Source organism: Solea solea, chromosome 12, assembly GCF_958295425.1.
Source record: "Solea solea chromosome 12, fSolSol10.1, whole genome shotgun sequence".
Classification (NCBI taxonomy): domain Eukaryota; kingdom Metazoa; phylum Chordata; class Actinopteri; order Pleuronectiformes; family Soleidae; genus Solea; species Solea solea.
In genome coordinates this window covers 12618882-12641346 of record NC_081145.1, presented here as the reverse complement: position 1 = coordinate 12641346, position 22465 = coordinate 12618882, and the positions used below count along the sequence as shown (strand labels likewise).

At 41.5% G+C, this 22465-nt stretch overlaps 1 protein-coding gene across 11 annotated transcripts in view; it reads left to right on the top strand.

The window, feature by feature from the left end:
- tjp1b (tight junction protein 1b) overlaps nucleotides 1-19098 on the top strand; it is a 62642-nt gene extending 43544 nt beyond the window's left edge. For 4 of the 11 annotated variants that reach the window (XM_058644819.1, XM_058644826.1, XM_058644828.1 and 1 more), the window contains 26 exons: nucleotides 197-321; nucleotides 440-542; nucleotides 670-985; nucleotides 1370-1476; nucleotides 2047-2215; nucleotides 2330-2474; nucleotides 4933-5066; nucleotides 5213-5318; nucleotides 5768-5918; nucleotides 6502-6610; nucleotides 6689-6908; nucleotides 7110-7294; nucleotides 7397-7492; nucleotides 7575-7657; nucleotides 7764-7974; nucleotides 8082-8182; nucleotides 8282-8632; nucleotides 8971-9192; nucleotides 10259-11122; nucleotides 12119-12210; nucleotides 12574-12789; nucleotides 12907-13043; nucleotides 14182-14653; nucleotides 14778-14995; nucleotides 15723-15866; nucleotides 17305-19098. In XM_058644819.1, coding sequence (XP_058500802.1) covers nucleotides 197-321; nucleotides 440-542; nucleotides 670-985; nucleotides 1370-1476; nucleotides 2047-2215; nucleotides 2330-2474; nucleotides 4933-5066; nucleotides 5213-5318; nucleotides 5768-5918; nucleotides 6502-6610; nucleotides 6689-6908; nucleotides 7110-7294; nucleotides 7397-7492; nucleotides 7575-7657; nucleotides 7764-7974; nucleotides 8082-8182; nucleotides 8282-8632; nucleotides 8971-9192; nucleotides 10259-11122; nucleotides 12119-12210; nucleotides 12574-12789; nucleotides 12907-13043; nucleotides 14182-14653; nucleotides 14778-14995; nucleotides 15723-15866; nucleotides 17305-17399 — 5172 coding nt within the window. In that variant the 3' untranslated portion in view covers nucleotides 17400-19098. The remainder of the gene's footprint in view (nucleotides 1-196; nucleotides 322-439; nucleotides 543-669; nucleotides 986-1369; nucleotides 1477-2046; nucleotides 2216-2329; nucleotides 2475-4932; nucleotides 5067-5212; nucleotides 5319-5767; nucleotides 5919-6501; nucleotides 6611-6688; nucleotides 6909-7109; nucleotides 7295-7396; nucleotides 7493-7574; nucleotides 7658-7763; nucleotides 7975-8081; nucleotides 8183-8281; nucleotides 8633-8970; nucleotides 9193-10258; nucleotides 11123-12118; nucleotides 12211-12573; nucleotides 12790-12906; nucleotides 13044-14181; nucleotides 14654-14777; nucleotides 14996-15722; nucleotides 15867-17304) is intronic. The other 7 variants (XM_058644820.1, XM_058644827.1, XM_058644822.1 and 4 more) reach the window with 6 other exon arrangements.
- Nucleotides 19099-22465: the final 3367 nt, after the last annotated feature.

The window sequence follows — 22465 nt, the reverse complement described above, 5'->3', positions numbered from 1 at the left end:
AGTTTTAAGCAACTGTGTGTAAAATTTTGCAACATGCACTGTAAAACAGCATGTTGCAGCTGAAAGTCCCTCGCCTCACCCTTCCAATGGTTTAACCACAGCTGAGAAAAAAAATCTGTATTCATACAGATCTTTTTTTAGTCCTTACAGAGAACAAAAAAAAACTGTCCTAATGTATTTGCTTTTGTGTGTGCAGGCACCAGGGTTTGGCTTCGGGATAGCCATATCTGGAGGTCGGGATAACCCTCATTTTCAGAGTGGTGAGACATCCATTGTCATTTCAGATGTGCTGAAAGGAGGTCCAGCAGAAGGCCTACTGCAGTAAGATGCTGTTCTTTTATTAGCCAAGCCCACTCAGATTTTCTGTAATGGTATTAAATTACACTGCCTGCTCTAGAAAGACTCCAGCTTGTCTTTTCCTGGTGTCTCCTTTCTCCAGAGAAAATGACAGAGTCGTTATGGTCAATGCTGTCTCCATGGACAATGTGGAGCATGCGTATGCTGTCCAGCAGCTTCGTAAAAGTGGGAAAATTGCCAAAATTGTGAGTATCAAAGCCCCATTATTATTATGTTAGAGTATGTTATGGTCAAAAAAAAAATCAGGACTGCGTGTGACTGTTTCACTCACTGGTTCTCGGGCTGATCTCACGTCTCATTTTCCTCCGTCAGACAATCAGGCGAAAGAGGAAGGTGCATGTCCCCATGGGCCGCCTTGGGGAGAGGGAAACTATGTCGGAGCATGACGAGGAGGAGGACAGCTATGATGAAGAGATATACGAGACCCGGAGTGGACGCAGTGGTGCTTACAGTGGTATGGGTGGGGCCATGGGCAGGCGCAGCGGCCGAAGCAGCGGGCGAAGGGACAGGGAACGTGAGCGCAGTGTCTCACGGGAGCGGAGTCTTTCCCCAAGGACAGACCACCGCTCACACAACCTGCCCCCACGTCCTGCCAAGGTCACACTTGTCAAATCCCGCAAAAATGAAGGTGAGGCTCACAAACTCGGGGATTAATAGGACTGCAGGAGAGGTGGTGTTTTTTTTGTTGGTTTTAAACCTAGTACATTCAGTCAACAATAATCCAGGAAATCACCTGCAAATTTATTTACCCAATATGAGACAACTAGACGTTTGGAAGAGAATAAGACCTCCAATTCAGCATTGGTTAATTGCCAGAGTAAACAAGACACTCCAGCCTCAGCTAAATCTAAGTTAACTCAAGTAAATCTAAGTAGAGGAGCAATTTATCTTCTTTAATCAGTGCTGTTAATCCCACTGGGAGCAGCGGCTCTCAGCAGAGTGTGGTCAGTGTGGTTCACTTATGTGCAGTCTGTACTAACATCATCTTTGTTGCTGTCGTTCACTTTGTAAGCAGAATATGGCCTGCGCCTGGCCAGCCATATCTTTGTCAAGGACATTTCCCCTGAGAGTCTGGCTGCCAGGGATGGCAACATCCAGGAAGGGGATGTTGTACTGAAGGTGAGAGAGAGCGAGTGGTGGGATGGAGACTGCTGATCATTCGATATGTAAACATCTTAAAATATTCAAGATGAAAGAAACTACTGTAAATGATCCATTATTTAATTTTGTACATTTTGGCTTTGAGATTTGCCCCTGCACGAGCTAATGTCTAATGCCACTTATTTTAGACTTTTTATGTAACTACATCAGAACAGATAGATAGTGAATTTTTAAAACTGAAACTTTTTGAAATAATGATTTCTCACATTCGCTGTCTCGCATTCTGTTACTTTTTTTGAATACAAGCGACTAATAAATGAAGGTTAAATCAAACGGTTACTGGAAAGAAAGATGCACGTTCTGAAACTGTATCCATTTCCCTTGTCTGCTTTGTCTCTTGTGGGTTTCAAAATTGATTTCCCCCTGACATACAATCAATCAGCTTTGCAGTTAATTTGCATTTGATCCTTTGGGCTTGCATTAATTGTATAAACTTAACTTATAATTTCCTTTTTCAAATTCAGCATCTGTGTAAAAAATGATCTATTATGTAATTTCTAAGTCTTGCTTTTCTTCTGATTCTCTCAGATTAATGGCACAGTGACAGAGAACCTCTCCTTGATAGACGCCAAGAAGCTGATAGAAAGGTCAAAGGGCAAGCTAAAAATGGTTGTACAGAGGGACGACAGGGCTACACTGCTGAACATCCCTGACCTGGAAGACAGCATTCCTTCAGCCAACGCCTCTGACAGAGATGGTGAGAGCGGTGTTAAAGGTTGAATTCTGTTGAAATGGGGTACAGTTTGAGAGCAGGAACTGTCTGTGAGTATTTGTGAGTGAAATCATTGAACTCTGGCCCTTGTTTGATCAGACATTTCAGATATCCATTCTCTGGCATCCGATCATTCCAATCGATCACATGACAGACATCGTAGCAGCCGGTCCCGCTCTCCAGACAGAAGATCTGAACCATCGGATCACTCCAGACACTCGCCTCCACAAATCAGCAATGGCAGGTACAAACCATCTGTTCCTTTTGCTTTTAACTGTGATGAATGAAATGCAACAGATGAGTAAGTGCTGTTTGTACTGACATTAACACAGTTGTGATACTTTTTCTCCCAGATCAGTGGTTCTCAAACCTTTTATACCACCTGAGAAAATATTGATATACTCTCAAAGTAACAACAACATTATCAGCAACGTTAAAATACAGTGGGGTAAATAGGACGAGCAAAGTCAGACACTGATTTTTCACAGGAGGTGGATTTTTTCCCAATAACATTATTTGCTTTCTAATCATCATCCTCTTCCACACACATACTTCACACACTGATATAGCGCAATTAGATTAAGATGGAGCGAGAGATAACGTGACTCTAATTATTATTTAATTCATTTCATTTTTTTGTTATACATCTCATTTTAACATAGAGGTGATCCTGAAAATGGATTAGTCAGGCAACAGAATACTATACCATTTTAAATAAGTGACTTATTGTTTCAATCATTTTTTAAGCACGGATATAAACAAAATATTCACGTCTTTGTAGGATTTGGGAAACTTGGATGGACGTTCTTTACTTTCTGTGTCTTTTGAATAAACAAATAAAAAACTGGCAAATGGTAAATATTGAAAATAACAAAGTCATGTATTTATTAGAATACTTTTTTTTTATCACATTACGCAGTCCTAGTCTTAATGTCTGTGCTTCTTTGTCGGTCAAAGTGTGTCGGGGCTTTTTTTTTCTGAACCGCAAAGGACGTTCGATTTTATGTTTGGATAAATACACAGCCATCAGTCCATTCAGCACTTTTCTAACTGTAACCTTGTTTGAAAGTACCTCATTAATTCGTAATTTAAACTCAGTAGAGCGCCAGATTATTCCTCTTTCACACTGCTTATTGACCTGAGGGAAAATAAAAGTCAAATGTTCACCTGCAAAAGAGTCCATCTTGGTCAAATTGGGGCTTGATGGTCGGGTCACCCATACTCTGTGTTTGTTTCTAGCACAGGAAAATTGTAGAATGTAGCAACGGGAGAACGCTTTTGTGTGTGTGTAGTCTCATCAACACTGACATCCAACTGAGAGTTGTCTTCCCTCTTTCTTGCTTTTTCACATCAACAACAGTTGGAGAATACCGTAAGTCATCACTCACTATTCTGAGTGAACAGGTATTGTGCATAGTTGTAGTAATAGATTTAAAATAGAACAGCACACAGTTAAGTGTTGTTTACTTGGACAAACTGCTATTTTTCCAGAAGAGAAATGATGAATCAGCAGTTTTACATGATGAAGTATTGCCCAAATGACCTTATACAACACCCGCTTATTTAACAACACCTCTTATTATGGCTTGAAATAACCAAGGCCAGTGAAAGTCATCTCTGTCTCCTTTAGTTGTCAAACTACATGTTTTACACAAGAACAATATTGCTCCAACAATGAAGGAACAAAAGACTGTCTCTGACAGTCAACTGTCTCCTCTTTTACAAATTAGGAGTGGCTCTACCTCACTCACTCTTCTCCTTCAGTTAAATCCACTGTCTCACAGTCACAGATTTATATGTGTGTAAATTAGGATGCCAAAACCAAAATAATTGTTCAAGTAATTCCCTGATGTTTGGAAAAGGGTCTTATTGTTTATCTGATCCTGATCTGATGCCTTTGATCCCTTTCTCTCACTCAGGGGGTTGGCAGTTAAAATGAGGGCTTCCTCAGAACAGATTGAAAAGGCAATTTGTTCCTCAGCAGCCATTCCAGTGTTACTCAGTCCGTGAATAAAGCTGCATTTTGTCGGCTCACTGCGCCAGTGAGCAGGCATGTGACCATAATGCCTGAGTCACAGCCATAGACCCGGACCACTGGTCATCTTTCATTGCTCCCTCCTTGTTCCCTTCAGATTTCACATTTGAAACACATGTGGCGTGTCGGCATTTATCAAATTCCCTTGAAAAGGTTCAATTCTGCCGTTATTTGCGGTTATCTGTCTCTGAACAGGCAGTGGCCATGTGTATGAGGTTACACACTCTTATTGTTTTAGATGTTGGCATCAAAGTCGGACCTCTGCTGGTCTAAAGTCAGAACCAGTGAACCACAGTGAATTTCTCCTGAGGACAGAAGCTACTCTTGCACCTCAGTCAGATCAGGTGATCTAAAAATAAACCATTTAAGAGTGGAAAAGCAAAGTTGTGATCTTCCACACTAAGACACAGCTTTGGACTCAAGTTGTCTTTCATCAATTTTTTTATTCTATTTTTTCATCAGCATGTGGCCACTTCATTCAGGAGGGAAAAAAATACTATAATACTCTAATATCATTTAGATTTGGCCTCAGCTTTGTTGTGTGTAGTTAAGAAGTTGCAGCCTTGAATGTTTTGCCTCCAAAATCTGCATCTTCACGGTCAGATCCATGTTTTGTCTCTGTATTCTTAAGATAAATTGTACAAAAGAAATCTAATTTTGTCCATAGTCACAGAAGCCGTGATGATGAAAGGCTCTCAAAGGCGGCATCAACACCAGCAAAGCTATCAGAGGATATTCCTATACCCAAACCGAAGGAGTCAGCCATTACCAGAGAGGAGAAACCGCTGCCACCACTCCCAGGTTAGAGACACAAGCATTAGCCCTTAACCAGATCATTTGTTTTCATTATAAAAGGATTAATTAGTAAACCAAAAAGTCATTTGCAGCTAAATGTTAAATGGCTTCACAATAGTGAAATGAGTTAACAACATGTTTTTATGTTTTAGAGCCCAAACCAGTGTATGCTCAGCCTGGACAGCCAGATGTGGACCTGCCTGTCAGTCCCTCTGATGCCCCTGTGCCAAGCGCTGCCCATGATGATAGCATCTTACGGTAATAAAGAGACAATATAGAAATCTACAAAGCGTAAACTTCTGTGTACATCATTTCTCAGCTCACTCTATTAAAAAGAGAAGGCAACTGTGTGTAAAACATTTAAAATTGCTGTTAGTCTTTTGTTTGTATAGTTGTAATAAAAATGTAGCATACAAGGTTTAGAATTTAGTGCTGTTAATCAATGTATTATATGGCATAAATGGCATAGAATTTCACTAAACAAACTGTGGTTATTTTTGTTGACAGTAAAATATTGAAATGTTCTCTGGGATTGTATCTTTTCTTTTTCTACACAGTACAGTTTTGTAATATTTGCTTTGTAAGCTCCCTAAAGGGTAAACTATATGAAAAGAAATGGAGAAACCTGCATTGGCAATCACGTTTGTGAACTATTCATAAACTGAGGTTTTTGTTCCAAAGAAAATTTCATCCTGTGATGTCCTCAGGCCAAGCATGAAGCTGGTGAAGTTCAAGAAGGGTGAGAGTGTGGGGCTGCGCCTGGCCGGAGGGAATGATGTTGGCATCTTTGTAGCTGGAGTGCTGGAGGATAGCCCAGCTGCTAAGGAGGGCCTGGAGGAGGGCGACCAAATTCTCAGGGTGAGCTCCTTTTATTTTTAACACAGCAAGTTATAAACTGATCCAGACCTCATTTTTTAAATCTGAAAATAGGCATATGTTGAAAACCTATAACTGTTAGCCTGTGCTACAATGTGGGTACCCAGTGTCTGTGAAAAGCCTTGTTTTATGAGGTATGCATTCTCAAGCTTCTCCCTTTTTTTAATTCATGTGGTTTTACGCATTAGCTGCTCCAAAATTCCCGTGCCTCCTGGCTGGTCTCCTAGCAATGGCCCTGAAAGAACACACACACATTCACACACACACACAGCTGTCATCTTGTTGTGCTTGTCCCATTTTCTCTGTCATATATCTTTCTGTTCGTACCTCCTCCTCTTTTCTCAAAGTATACTGACGAGTGACTTGAGCTCTTGCAGTGCAGTAAAAACTGCAGTTACCAAGGCAATGCTGAGAACGAGTCGAGCGATGTAAACCTTTACCTAGACATATGCGTTCCGACGTGCACTCTAATAAAAAGTTCCACGAAACTGAAACTTCCAAATTGTCAACAGTGAAGTTCTGTGTAAAACCTAAAACATTAACCCAAGTTTTAACCAAATTTCAGGTAAACAATGTAGATTTTGCAAACATAATCCGAGAGGAGGCGGTGCTGTTCCTCCTGGACCTTCCTAAGGGTGAAGAGGTCACTATTCTGGCCCAGAAGAAGAAAGATGGTAAGTGAAGTGAATGAGTAGAGGAAACAAGGAAACTCAATTCTATTCCTTTTAACTCCCTCGCTGTCTCTTGTTCAGTGTATCGGCGGATTGTGGAGTCTGATGTTGGTGATTCCTTTTACATCCGGACACACTTTGAGTATGAAAAAGAATCTCCATATGGGTTAAGCTTCAACAAGGGCGAGGTGTTCCGTGTGGTCGACACGCTCTACAACGGCAAGCTTGGCTCCTGGCTTGCTATTCGCATTGGCAAGAATCACCAAGAGGTTGAAAGAGGCATTATTCCCAACAAGAACAGGTGACGACAACAGACATGCTTCGCGCTGTCTCAAAGAATGACGTGTCCCTCTGTTTGTATTACATTTGTTATGATTATCGCAGCGTGTAATGTCCTCAAGTACTGGCAGTGTCGAGGTTAGCGGTGCCAAGTTTATGGCACTATTTATGACACTGTTAACTTATAAACTGAGGGACTTGTCTTTCTGCTGTTTGTCAACAGAGCGGAGCAGCTCTCCAGCGTGCAATACACTCTGCCCAAAACAGCAGGTGGTGACAGAGCTGACTTCTGGAGATTCCGTGGTCTTCGCAGCTCAAAGAGGAACCTGAGGAAGAGCAGAGAGGACCTCTCCTCCCAACCAGTCCAAACAAAGTTCCCAGCATATGAAAGAGTCGTACTTCGAGAGGGTTAGTGTTCTCATCAATTCTGCCAGGCTGTATATTCTACCAACATGAGACTGCTTTCATTGTTGTTGTTCATTTCTTTTTTTTTTTCATATTTTTGCACAGCTGGTTTCTTGAGACCAATAGTAATTTTTGGGCCCATTGCTGATGTTGCTCGAGAGAAACTCGCTAGAGAAGAGCCAGATCTTTTTGAGCTTGCAAGTATGTTCTTATATTATATATTGCACATTATTAAAGTTAAATATATATATTTCTTCATTAATTTGTTGAACCACATTTACAGAGAGTGAGCCAAGAGATGCAGGAACAGACCAGCGTAGTTCAGGAATCATTCGTCTTCACACCATCAAGCAGATTATTGACAGAGTGAGTATGAATACGGTTTTATCATATACAATTATAGATTTTTGGTTAATTTCACCACATATATGTATCCTTCGTCTGTCTTCTTTGCTGTTCTTATCACGTGAAGGACAAGCATGCTGTGCTGGACATCACCCCAAACGCTGTGGACAGGCTGAACTATGCTCAGTGGTATCCAATTGTGGTCTTCCTAAATCCTGATACTAAGCAGGGTGTGAAGAACATGAGGACCAGACTGTGTCCTGAGTCCAGGAAGAGCGCCAGGAAGCTCTATGAGAGGGCCATCAAACTGAGGAAGAATAATCACCACCTGTTCACAAGTGAGTGGTCCTAGAGTTAAAATTCAGTAAATTCAAAATGTGAATTTACTAATGTATGTTTCATTCATCATGAGGTGATAGTAACTCAAAATATTGTCTTTTTTAAGCCACCATTAACTTAAACAATATGAATGATGGCTGGTACGGAGCTCTGAAAGAAACAACCCAGCAACAGCAAAACCAGCTGGTATGGGTTTCAGAGGGGAAGGTGAGAAAAAAAATCTAAACCTTTTCTATCCCACTGCGTTGAACACCATTTTAATGCACAAGTCCTTACATTAGTTGACAATTTCTCTTCTCTGCTCAGGCGGATGGTACTGCTGAGGATGACTTGGACATCCATGATGACCGTTTGTCCTACCTGTCAGCACCAGGTAGCGAATACTCCATGTATAGTACTGACAGCCGCCACACGTCTGACTATGAGGACACAGACACGGAGGGGGGAGCGTACACAGACCAGGAGCTTGATGAGACTCTGAATGACGAGGTGGGTCTGCCCACGGAGCCTGCCATCACCCGTTCATCAGAGCCTGTGAGAGAGGACCCACCTGTAATTCAGGACACACCGGTTTACCCTGGATACCAGCACCCTGTGCAGCCGGAACCATCCAGCCGCATAGACCCTGCTGGGTTTAAGATGGCCACGCCACAGCAGGTGAGGTTCATATCTGTCTTTGCAGGCAGTCCTCTGCAGGCTTTGCCTGTCAGAAATGAATGTACGGCTGGAAGTGTATAACTGCAGAACAGAGGAATAGCTCCTTTGTGTCCAGTGTCATCTCCTGACCTTTGTTAAAATTGAATGTCCTTTGCTTAGTAATCAACGTGTTTTAGAAGCTACTGGTATGTTATTCCAGCCGCATTTTTGTAAGTGCAATCTCTGGCTGGTGTAAAACTGATTCAGTGTAAGGAAGAAGGTCGTGGTGTTGGGGTGAGCTGTGCTTTATGTGCTCTTGGCAGGCTGTGTTATAAATGTCTCTTAACAATACTTCACAGCAAGATGAGGCTGCTCTACCCTTGCCCTCGTTGCCTCCAGCGGCGGTAATGCCCTCTGCCGTTGAGCAGCCTGTGCAGCTAGAGGAGCCGACTGCTGCAGCCGCAGCTCCTCAGGCTGACTCACTTAACAGCCCCAGCCCTGCCCCTGAGCTTATTCAGCCCCCACCACCACCACCATCACACGAATCCTTCCCATCTGGACCGTCTGGTCCAGAACCAAAGGTACCCACTGTTTCACCAGCCCCTTGGACTGGGCCTGGGCCTCCGGCTGCTGTTTTAACTGCCTGTCTTCTCGCACATGCTTTCCACTCGCTCTCTGCATGAAATGCCCACACTGTGTGACTCACTGATCCCACTGTGTGCCTCTGGCTCCCAGAGAAAACGTGTGACAGACAAGTCCACATGCACGACAGTGGGCTGGGAGACCAGAAGGACTGGTACACGTCTAAGTCTTTGACCGGGGTGAAGACATCTACTACCAGCCTTAACTGTTGCCTCTTACTTCCTTTGCATGGCTCCTAATGGTTTTGGGTTCCTTTCAGCTTTAACTCTTCTCTGTAGATGAACAATAGTGGCACTCGCAGTGGCATTGTAGTAGTAGATGTGTGGTCTGTTGTCGTGCCAGTAGTTTGACATGGCAAACTGAATGTTGGTTGCATGATGAAAGCTAACCTGCAGACAGTACTGGTAATGATTTCTATCAAGCGATTCTCACTGTGGGAAAACAAATTTCTATAGCACACTGCATTGTTTTGTCTCTTAGTCATCCTCTTGTAGATGCCAACAAGTCAACCTTCTTCCATAGAGAGCACTGAAACTTGGTTTGCTGTCTACAGGCTACACATCATATGTTTGAAATGAGGCCTTTCAGAAATGTACCAATTGCTTGTTAAATCAACATTTTTTAAATGTTAAAATGATGTTGAAGAGTTGAATCCAGTTGTGTTCGGACTGTTGTGTATGGATGATTATCATTCTTGAAAGGCATCTTATCAAACAGGCATTCAGGTCTGTTTTGGATAAAGGTTTGCTTGTCTTATTGCACTTTGACTCGATGTTTGTTTTAATTTTCTGGTAACAGAATATTTCTTGTAAGCTGACTTTTTCTTTTCTTTAAGTTATTTCTCAACCTTGAATTTACTTTTGAAGTAATGCTTACTCTTGTGTTGGAAAAACAATTTCAATTGCAGCTTTCTGTACTTTAAACATGGTGGGGGCTTTTTGGTATGTTTTTTTTCTTAAAGTAATGATATGGTGGATGTATTCATTTAGTCTCATTTCTTTACAGATGTACAAGAAAGAGCTGTACAATATGGAGGACCCTGTCCGGATTAACCACAGTCTGAAACCGTCGATGAGCTACAGTCACCTACAGCCGCCGTACCAGGACAAACAGCCATACCGTGAATATGACCACCCGCCTTATGGATACGATGGAGGCGGCTACACAGAACCAAAGCCTCACAACACTGACTCTCATCTGCACTACGACAACCGTGTGCCTCATTACAACGAACAGTGGACGCCCTATGACCAGCAAACCTCGCCCTCCCAGCCCACAGGGTACCAGATGGGCCACCAGCAACCTATGGGCTACAACCCCCAGTCCCCCTATGAGGATGGACCAGGGCGGGACTACAGCCCTCCTCAGCCACGTTATGATGAGGGCTTACCAGTGGGATATGATGGCAGACCACGCCATAGTAAACCTGGGCCCATTCGTTATGATGAACCCCCTCCTCCACCCCCAGCAAGCTACGATGCCCGCTCTCCTTATGATTCAGAACCTCATGGCTTCCCCATCAATTCACCGCGTTCACCAGAGCCTCCAAAACAATATTACGGTGATTCTGGTCTGAGGCCCACTTATATTCCAGGGCCTCCAAACCGTGGCTATAAGCCAGGTGTACATGAGCCTATAATAAACTCTGAACCCACCGCCCCCCCTCCTAAAGCAGAGGCCCTGCCCTCTCCAGGTGAGCCAGCGATCACTCCAGGCTCCAAACCTCTCCCACCTCTGCCAAGGGAAGACCTGGATGAGGATCCGGCCATGAAACCACAGTCGGTGCTCAACAGAGTCAAGATGTTTGAGAATAAACGGTCTGTTTCTATGGACAGGGCGAAAGAGGGAGGAGAGTTGTCAGCACCCAGGGTAGGTTGGAGTCACAAGTGACCTAATTCTGATCTTTTCCTTCCATGTGGCACAAAATCAGATATGACCCATGACAGTGTAAGCAGGAAAAAAGCACTTAGATTCAGATATCGTCAGATCAGTTTGGGGCCTCATTCATATGTGGAAATAAAAAGGAAACTGGGTTAGGGTTAAATCAGATATGTGCATTTGCCTCTACAATGTAAGCAGACACATCAGATATTCCCCAGTCAATGCGGCTTAAGTGTCTTTAAAAATAGGATGTGCCGAATTACATAAATGCATGTATCGCATGGCTATCTTTCAACTTGTGCAATGATCGACGAGGGCTCTAACCAGTGGAGTCGTGCTGTGATTTCATGCATTTTAAGCTGTTCAAGGATATCTAAATTTCTAAAGAACACCACTTTCACTTCTGTATCAGCCTTCTTACCATTTTCAGGTCAGTAGACATGTATGGTTTGTGTCCCCAAATGTGGATATCAGATATGGGTCACTTTTGAAAGACAATGTAAGCAGGTCGTCCAAAAATATCAGATTTAGGCAATGTATCAGAATTGATCGCCATGACCTGCAGTGTAAATGAAGCCAGATATGTAGATAACAAAATAAATAACTGAATTATTGTCCAACATCTGGATCTAATGTAGAGACATGGTCATGGTGGCAATTCTCCCTGTATGAAGCAAAACAGGGAGATCAACATGAGATGACAGGGCTTTTTGCAACAGTTAGTGTTTCAGAAATCTGACCAAGATTTATTTATAGAGAAAACCATGTCCAGACACAACTGCTCTAAACCAGGTTTTGACACCTGACCTCCAATAAACAATAGAATGGGGTAGAAAGTATTTCCAAACAAGAGTAGGTGCTATTTCCTCTGCAGATGTCAAAAAAATTAGACATGAAAGAAAGAAGTATAACACTGATATATTGTGGGAATTGAAAAGAAAGGGTTCATAGAGTTGCTCTTAGAATACTTTCTTTGTTTTTCAGCCTGCAGATGTTCCTAAACCTGTGAGTGCACCTGGTCCAGTCCTCAAAGCCAATTCCCTAAGCAACCTGGAGCAGGAGAAGTCCACCTATAGGTATGTAGTTCTCATTACAACACACTGGGTTTCAGAGCAACCAAGAGAAAGACAATTCTCAAGGTCCTTGCCAAGAAGGCACAAATTTATTTACTGTTTGAGCACCATCTAGTGGTGTTAATGTCACCATGCAGCACGTTGACTAGGGTGCACCATGCAGAGCCATGCAAACGGCAACCCACATTGCTTGTTGTGCTAAGAAGTTCTGATGAGCTAGCACCATTGCTATTGCTGTCCTACCCCGATTGCAATGTTCAACTTGATCATAATTGGAATATAAGTCTTCTTTCTTCTTGCTTCGTTGAGCTGCCTTTGGGTTAGGCTTGCCCTAAGTTTTTTTTTTTTTTTTGGTTTCCTCTGCAGGGCTCCCGAGCCACAGAAGCCCCACACTAAACCGCTGGATGATATAATGCGCTCCAACCACTATGACCCAGATGAAGATGAGGAGTACTACAGAAAGCAGTTGTCCTACTTTGATCGCAGAAGTTTTGACAGCAAAGCCATGGGCCAGCCTCCTCCTGGCATGAACCGCTTCCATGATCTGACCAAACCAGCTCAACTGTCCTACCCGTACAACAGGTATCACAGCATACCTCCTCTGCCCAGAGCATTTGCTGGTGGATAAAGTCAAAGCTTTGTACTCGCAGCACAATCTTGAGTAATAATAAATGTATTGTTGCTGTCTTTCCACTGCAGAGTTGAGTCTGTTGAGAAAGTGAGTCCAGTGGAGAAAAGATATGAACCCCTGCCCCAGATCAGCCCCTCCTCTCAGTATGGACCCTCCGCCTCCTCCGTCCCTCCTAACACACTGCCTAAACTCAGCCCCAGTGATGGTAAGCTCTCATGTTTATTCATGCCTATTAAACTTCATCATGTGCTTATCACACATGTAAAATAATGCTATAGAGATATAACAATGTGTCACCTCTGTTTTCATGCTGCAATGAGTTACCAGTTCAATAATTCATCACTTGTTTGTAAATCTGTGCAGTAATGTGGATGTTATTATAAGCATTAGCTTATAATAACTACATCAAATCAGCCAATGTCAACAAATGACCAGCTCCCAGCATTAAAAAGACTCCACTAGAGCTGTGCTATATTACTTGCATAATAACTATATATATATATATATATATATATATATGTATATATATGCTTCTTATTGTTCTACACGTTTGTTTTGTTTGTGCCACAAACATAGATGGGGCTTTCTTATCTATGTTGCCCACAGCTAACACAGCTCAGGAGTTAGCTGTGGGCAACTGAACTTGCTTGAGTCCAATTGTCTACAGCTAACTACTAAATATGACCATGACCTGGACGACTAAGCACCTTCACCAGACCAAAGGATTACTTGATTAATCAATAAAATAATGAGATATGCATCATTTAAGAAAATACACGTTAGTTGCAGCCCTAGAGATATTACAGACGAGAGCCACACAAGTACAGTGGAGCTGTAATCTAAACAAATGCCTGTCTCACGAATGGATGTTTGCTGTGTCAACAATATGGCCTCAATTTACACAGTCAAGATGTATGAGTTAATGAATACATTTTGTTATCTGATAATGGTCATTACACCATCATGAGTCATCACTGGGCTTTACAATCTGTACACATAGTGACAGCCTCTGTTCTCAGACCCTCACTACAGGTAATGATCAATGCCCCCCAAAAACTCTTTTAACAGAGCCAGACCAAGGTGTGCAAACACATTCCACTGCATTCAGCACAATGTATTTCCATTCACAGCTGCTGGTGTCAATAATAACAGAGGTTATTGTACCTAGTTACTTTATTCATTTATTATAAGTAAGTGGTGTGGAAATCAAAAATGCATATAACTCTTTAGTTACAACAGTTTAATTGTGCAAATAAAATAAATGCAGTATTTAAACTTAAAAATAAATTACAATAACGGCACTTGTATTAAACTCTTTTGTATCCTCCTCGTCAAATGTCTAGCTAACTCCATACCTGAACCACTGAGCTCACCCAATCCTAAACTTGAGATGGCAGCCCTCAGGCCTGCCAGTCGGGATGAACCAACACCCGGCAGCTACCTGCCCCAGAGGGGCCCCCTCGACAAATCACCGGTCAACGGCACCGATGCAGCGCCCCCAAAGATGCTTGGTACTCCAGCTCCAACTAGCTATAACCGCTACGTCCCCAAGCCTTACACCAGCTCAGCTCGGCCCTTTGAGCGCAAGTTTGAGAGCCCCAAGTTCAACCACAACCTGCTGCCCAACGACACACAGGTGAAGACCGACCTCCTCACCATGCCCGGTGTGGTGAGTAGCACCAGTGGGAAGCCTCAGTTGTCTCCACAGCCCCTCGATCACGACAGTGGCCTGGACACCTTCACACGCACTATGGACAACAGGCCCAAATACCAGCACAATAACATCAATGCCATCCCTAAGGCCATTCCTGTCAGGTAAGACCCTCTCTCCCCTGTTTTTACATCCAGCAGCAGCAGCACGGTCCTTCCTCTCCTCAGGTCCTCTGCTAGGAACTTTTCTGTAGCAGTTTCACTGATGAGGTGGACTTCTTTTCCTCAGCCCCACTGCACTGGATGACGATGATGAAGACGAAGGGCACACGGTGGTGGCCACAGCCCGTGGCATCTTCAACTGTAACGGAGGGGTTCTGAGCTCCATAGAGACGGGCGTCAGCATCATCATCCCCCAGGGTGCCATCCCCGAGAATGTGGAGCAGGAGATTTACTTCAAGGTGTGCCGGGACAACAGCATCCTGCCCCCCCTCGACAAGGAGAAAGGTCAGCACTGCACTGCTGCTCGTTACATCCAAAACATGTCAAGGAATAAGAATATCATACTGTCTCTCCTGCCTGATCGGTCATTTTGAGCCGTGTGGAGCAAAAGCAACATTTCAACACATCTCACTGATGATAAAAATGCTAATTTCTGCTAATTTCCTCTTCTTCGGCACAACACTAAGACACTCATTCATTTTCCAGTCGTTAGCATGGCTGTTAGCCATTAATGTTGGAGTGAACCTTGCTTTTTAAAGCTTGGGACAGAGCTCAATATTTTTTTACTTCATTTAAGGAAAGAGAGAGTAAAAGATGCAAAACAGTAGCCACGGTTTGTTACGTTCTTCTTCTGATTAATTTTGTTTCCTTTGACGTCACAATTCACACATGGGTGACAAAAAAGCAGAACAACTCGCAATCGGAACAGTGTTAATCACCTTTATTTAGCAGCTTAACTTGGGTTCATAAGTCACAGATTTTGCTGTTAATTTCAGTGTGAATGAGGCTGAATAAAGCAGAGATAAAGTAAAAGAAAGAAAAGTGACATAGGCTACTTTTAAACTGAAAATAGTTGTGATCCAACATTAAATAATCCATGTTGGCATATTTTAGGTGAAGTATTTAGTCAGAGGTTAATACTTACCTAATTAACCTGGTAAGTCAGTTGGCAGCAGATTATCCTGTGTGCTTATTAACTTGTGGCATTTAAATCCTGTGTGACTCTTTGCAGGAGAGACACTGCTCAGTCCACTGGTGATGTGTGGCCCTCATGGACTCAAGTTCCTGAAGCCGGTGGAGCTGCGTTTACCTCACTGTGCGTCCATGACTCCTGATGGTTGGTCTTTTGCTCTAAAATCCTCCGACTCTTCGTCGGGTACGCTGTCCCCTCTCTGTCCTTTTGGGTCTGTGGGCTTCATGTAGTGATTAGAGAGGAGAGTTTCTTTGTGACTCAGTCATTTGAACCGTTTCACCTGTTTTCCCTTTTCCACTCACGTCTTTATTTTTGCATGTTCTGTTGGGACTGTGGCATTGTTTCCTATTGGACTCCATATTCTTTACAACCAAAGACCATTATCACTCAAAATTCAACTGTCATTCAATCTGTCAAACATTTGCTTCACTGATTTGATCTGAATTAGTCGTGCACGGTAGAGATTCTTATTATACTTTAGATTATTATGTTGACCTACAGTGCAATGTTTTTTTATGGCTGAGTTTAGCGAGTGCGTGGGGATTGAGAACACACATCACATATCCAGGGTTTCCCATACATTAATCAATGCATGGTGACAGTGTTGATTCTGTCTTTTTTTCCCCAACGCGATTTTCAATAACAATTTCAATTCATCTCCCTGCACACACAGAGACACACAGTCACGTACACACACACACTAACGGCTCATTTGTCTGCCCTTCTCTCCACACAGCGCGTGCAGCTTATCAAACGTGCAGAACGATGTACGATGTCATCGTATTTTTCTTCTTTGTGTCTCGCTTTGCAAGTTCAGTAGATGGCACTACAGTAGACCACACAAGTACAGTATTATTCATTATATAGTACGGTAGATTCATATTTTCAACAGAGATGTAGTTATTGAACAAAGTGGAAGTGGAAATGCCCAAATTGTGATCAAGGGATGAAAGAACTCTCGCAAGAGAAATAATGAGAAATGATCATGCAATAGTTAGTTTTAAGAAATACCACCCAGCCCTAATCTGTGTCCTTAATAATTTTGGTAAAAGAACAATTATTTTAAATCTTTTTAAAAAATAGAAATGCCAAACATTACCCCAGCTCTTATGTTTTCCTCCTTTTCATTGTGTAATTTCACCACTTTTCTTGTTATTTTCTTCCGACATTTCAGGCAGTACAACATTCACGTCTCAGTTAACTGACTCATCTGTATATTGGGAGCACTAACAGTTGTCTGTTGTGCAACATGGCAGTTCTTTTCTTGACCAGTTTAATGAGGAGCTTAAAAAAGATATATATATATTCTCATTTATAGATTAATTGCCTTCTGTACTGTGATCATGATTTCAGTTTACTTAGTCAACATATATGCAGTCAGTTAACCCACAGTTTACATTAACACAAAATACACCTAAAGCATGATGTGATGATTTTAAGTCATTTTCACTGACATGTGCATTTGCATGTGGTGGCTGACATATCCTGTATCCATATATGCATGAAATCATCACAATAATCAGTGCTACATGTTCTTGTTGTGTGTTTTGTTCCATGTATTATGAGACAAAGTCAGGTTCTCCAGTGGCTCACATCATCACGTCTCTTTTTGTCCCCACAGGTGATCCAAAAACCTGGCAAAACAAGTCTCTCCCTGGAGACCCTAACTACCTGGTGGGTGCAAACTGTGTATCTGTGCTCATTGACCACTTCTGAAGAGGGCAACAGCTGGCCTGTTACTGAATGTGATAAACTTAGGGACGTCAGCCCCCCCAAACGACAAACCCCCCTCCCCCCGCTGTGCTCCCTGCAGCGAGTCGGGCCGCACAATGCCTGATGAAGAATGAACTCGATACTCTCATGTTGTTTACTGTGCCCAAAATTTAAAAAAAAAAAAAAAAAAGAGGAGAGAAACAAACACATACGAAGAGAGTGTCCAGTCATCTCCAAGGCTGTACTCTTTTTCTTCTTTTTTTCTTTCTTTCTTTTTGGTGCTTTCAAGGCTTGCAAAAAATGAAGAATAAAAGAAGTTATTTAAAACAAAGGAACTGAAGTTGGAATGCATGACCAGTGCATAGACTGAATAATCTCGTTTTGACATTTTTAGCTAATTTTGTAAAAGGGTCGGAGCAGTGCAAGAAAAAAAAAAAGGAGAATTTTGAAAACGTATTTAATATTGCAATAGGATTTTTTGCGTATTAAAAGAGAAAAAAAAAAACACACTCACAAACAGCAAAGTTGGTATATGCAAAACTTTTGTTTGTGAGTTTCGTGGTCATGCGTTTCACTGATGAAGGATCTCTGAAGACCTGAGAAATGCTGACTCATGACGAGAAGAAGTAGGCACCATGAACATTTAAAAAAAAAAAAGAGAAAATAACAGGTGAAGGTTAAGTATTAGCATCAGATGCCCGTTTGTTCTGACAGGGCTCTCTGTTTAAAACTGATGTTTTGTAGCAACGTTTTACCGTAGATAAATATACTGACTTGATTTTACAAACTCCTGCTGTCTAGAGATCTATGCATGTGCTATGACTCAGGTCCAGAAACCTGTTACTACTAATTTCAACACATGAAAATCCCATCGTACACTGCAAGCAGTGATGCCTTATCTGCATATTAACTTTTCAGTGAAACATTAAAAACATCGGATCCTTCAGTTACAGTGATCACTACAGAAGACACAGTTCTCTGCATTTTCACATAACCAGTGAACTTGGATTTAGCACACGAGAATAATTGAGGCTGATGAAAAGGTATGCTTTCTTTTACTGCTATGCATATGAAGTCTGAGGAAATACAAAAAGCTAGAAGATGTTTAAATTGTGGCTGTACATATTGCTAGCATATGGCCTTGGTTCTCTGTAAATGAACTTTTGTACATCTTTGTTATTTTGTATAAAAGAGAAAAAGTTTGTTTAAAAAGACAAAGCGGTTACATTGGTTATGTTTATATTCTGGTTAAACCCCTGAGCCTTGGAACTGACATAAGCAGTAATAAGTCCGACTTTTCTACCAACATATAAACACACTACTTAAGGCATTTTTAACAGTCAGAAAAGTTTTTATTCTTATTTACAAAATAGAGAAGTGCTTGGTTTAAATGATTTTAAAAGATGTACTTGAGGGGGTCTGCTGTGAAGAGTGGTCCCTTCCTTTATTTGTGATACTGGATGCTGTATTGTGTGCCCTGAAATGTATTTTTATACTAATAGACAATTTATTATGGCACATCAGTACTATTTTCTTTTGATATAATAACACTGCTTCAACCCAACACTACTTTATTTTCCTTTAGTGGCTGACATTCTTTTTATTTATTTTGATTTGTCTTCAGTTCGACTTTTTTGTTTTCTTTTGCGACACATTTCTAAATATACCACTGTATTAATAAATAAATTCATTTTTAAAGTAACTGCTAGTCGGAATCAAGTTTTGTGTGTCGTAATGTACTGAATCATTAGAATCAGTTAATTAAAAAGCGTTGTTCAGTACTTCACTGTACTGAAATACAGCGGCAGGGTTCATGACTCTTTGGATTCTTATAGGTGTCATCATTAGTTGACTGAACACATTTGTCCCCTAAAGCCAGACTCAAACAGCATGTGTCTCACGTCCTCCTTTGCCTGTACTGTAATAAAACTGTCCCATCACTTCATTCAGATCACTTGGAATAACTGGCTGGTGTCTGTCACTCAGCTGTAGAGGTGAACACCGCTGAAGCACAGACAGTAGCTAGAATTTAGTTTAAGCAGAAAGTCAGGGAAATGGCAGAGAGAGCAGCCAAGATTCAAAGTTACACTGGAAGACAAATGAGTTCCAGTGTTTTGGGGGCCAGACTTTGAGGAGAGGCGGAGAGGTGTATCAGTGCTTTGTGAAAGTGTAGCCTGCCAGTGCTCGCTTTTCAAGATTCCCAAGCTCCAGCTGTGAGAAGCCTGGAGTAGAACAGTGGATTTTTAGAGGTTTAGGAGTTTCATCAGCAGTAGAGAAAATGGCACAAATGAGTTTTTTGAGATGACATTACCAACTGTTCAGCTACTCATGTGTGTGTGCTACAATCTGCCCTTTCACCTTCAGACTGTAACACACACTGCTACCTCACATACCACATACCACCAGAGAGAGTGAAGTGTTCATTTCCTGAGATATCAGGGCAAAATAAAACTGAGCTAATTGTGTCTCTGGTTTTTTTTGGATTATATTTTTTTGTCTGTTTGTTTCATCACACATGTTTACACCAGTGTTTATCATTGCCCTGCATGTGTTAGATGGTGCCCGCTCCAACACACCTGATTCAAATGAAGGGCTCGTTATCAGGCTTTTGCAGAGCTTATTGACGAGCTGTTCATTAGAATCAGGTGTGTTGGAGCCATGGCCGGCTTGAGCCTTTAGGGGGCCCTAAGCAGAATTTGATTTGGGCCCCCCCCACCCCTCCAACTATGCGGAGTCACCTGTGCTTGACGATTATTGACACGTCACACTATAATGTTACATTATCAATTGTATTAATACAGAGAGATTATGAACTACTCTTCCCCTGGGCACAGATGCATAAGGACCACCCTATTTGTTCAAGAATGGGTGCATACAGACTTCTGGCCCTTGGGAGACCCCTAGGTCTATTAATATAGTCACTATTTGCACCAAACCAGACACCTTTTAACCTTAGAGGGCACTTAGATCACAGATTTATTTTAAACTTTCATATTCAAAGTGAAACATTAAGTGTGGTTTACTGAAGTTAAATTGAAAAATTCATTCATTCATTCATATCACTTGTTATTTAATATGTTTAAAAACAAACAAACAATAAAACCCAACACTTGATTGGGGGCCCCCTTGTGGCCAGGAGGCCCTTCGTTCACTTATGCCTCGGGCCAGCCCTGGTAGTCATCATGGTGTGGTGGGATTTTTCGGGGGCGGGGCATGGTGCAATTTCAAAAGGGAAACTTATGCGGTAACAGAGACAATGAAAGAGCGATATTTGTTTAACCGTAGGTGACGGAAAAGAAGTAGAAGAAGAGGCTGGATTTACTTTGTAGCGAACATGTTTCCCCGCAGCCTGCCGTGTCCTCCCATCCCCACTTCCACAAACATTTCCACGGCATCACACACGCAACATAAAAGTAAACCTTTTCTCTGGGCTCTCAGCTGTGTTTTCACTCCAAATAAAGTCTCAACTTAAATTCACTGCGTTTCGCTGCTTTTTTCCCTCAAGGACACTGATATGTGTCATCACTCACACGCAAAAAAACAAAACAAAACTGAATTTCTTTTCTTTTTTTAATGAATTGCTCTTGGGCCCCCCTGGTGGTCATGGGGCCCTAAGCAGCCACTTAGTTCGCTTATGCCTTGGGCCGACTGTTTAGGCAGCTAAACAGGTGGGTTTTTTTCTCTGTTTTAGCAAAAATGTTTTTGCCAGTGGACAAGAGAGAAGAGCAGCTAACCAACTGAACAGCTACTCTCCGTATTTACTACTCATAATATGTGTGTTTATACAGATATATTGTATATAGTGTAAATAAGAGTGTATGAACAATGTTGACAAATATATGCTTTGGCAATGTAAGATGCACGTTACCATGATGATAAAGACCCTTTTAATTTGATTTGACATCCAGTCCAGCAGGTGGCAGCATTTCCTTGGGTGGTGGTTTTTTTTTCTCTGTTTTAGCAAAAATGTTTTGAAATTAGAAAAAACTCAGCTGCCATTTTTCTTTCATTTGTCCAGCGAGGACTTGAACTTTGATTAATTACAGGTGGAGCTGCTCCTGCACAAAGCCACACTGATTTAAAAGCCTTTGTGTACTTTCCATGACTTGGTACATTCCACTCCTCCCCTCTGTGTCGATCTATTTGGAATGTAATTAATCAACGTTCAAGTCCTCGCTATGACATTTTTGTCACATTTTGGACAACATACTAAACTATGACATTTTTGTCACATTTTGGACAACATACTAAACTATGACATTTTTGTCTCATTTTGGACGACATACTTAACTATGACATTTTTGTAAAATTTTGGACGACTTACTAAACTATGATTTTTTTTGTCAATTATTGGACGACAGACTAAACTATGACTTTACTGTCTCATTTTGGACGACATACTAAACTATGCCATTTTTGTCTCATTTTGGAAGACATACTAAACTATGACATTTTTGTCTCATTTTGGACGACATACTTAACTATGACATTTTTGTCTCATTTTGGACGACATACTTAACTATGACATTTTTGTCTCATTTTGGACTACATACTTAACTATGACATTTTTGTCTCATTTAGGAAGACATACTAAACTATGACTTTATTGTCTTATTTTGGACGACATACTAAACTTTGACATTTTTGTCTCATTTTGGAAGACGTACTTAACTATGACATTTTTGTCAAATTTTGGACGACATAATAAACTACGATTTTTTTTGTCATTTATTGGACGACAGACTATAGCATGACTTTTGTGTCATATTTTGGAGAAGATACTAAACTAAAACTTCTTTGTTACATTTTGAAGAACTTAACCACAGGTGAGACTTGAACCCACAAACCTTGGCTTACAAGAGAAGTGCCTTATCCATATGGCCACTTGGCCAATTATTGACAGGCTATCGAGATACTGACCTACAACTTTTATGTTACTTCTTGGATGACATACTAACCTATGACTTTTATTGTCAAATTTTGGACCACATACTAAACTATGACTTTTTGTCAATTTTTGGACGACATACTAACCTATGACATTTTGTATCATTTTGGACGACATACTA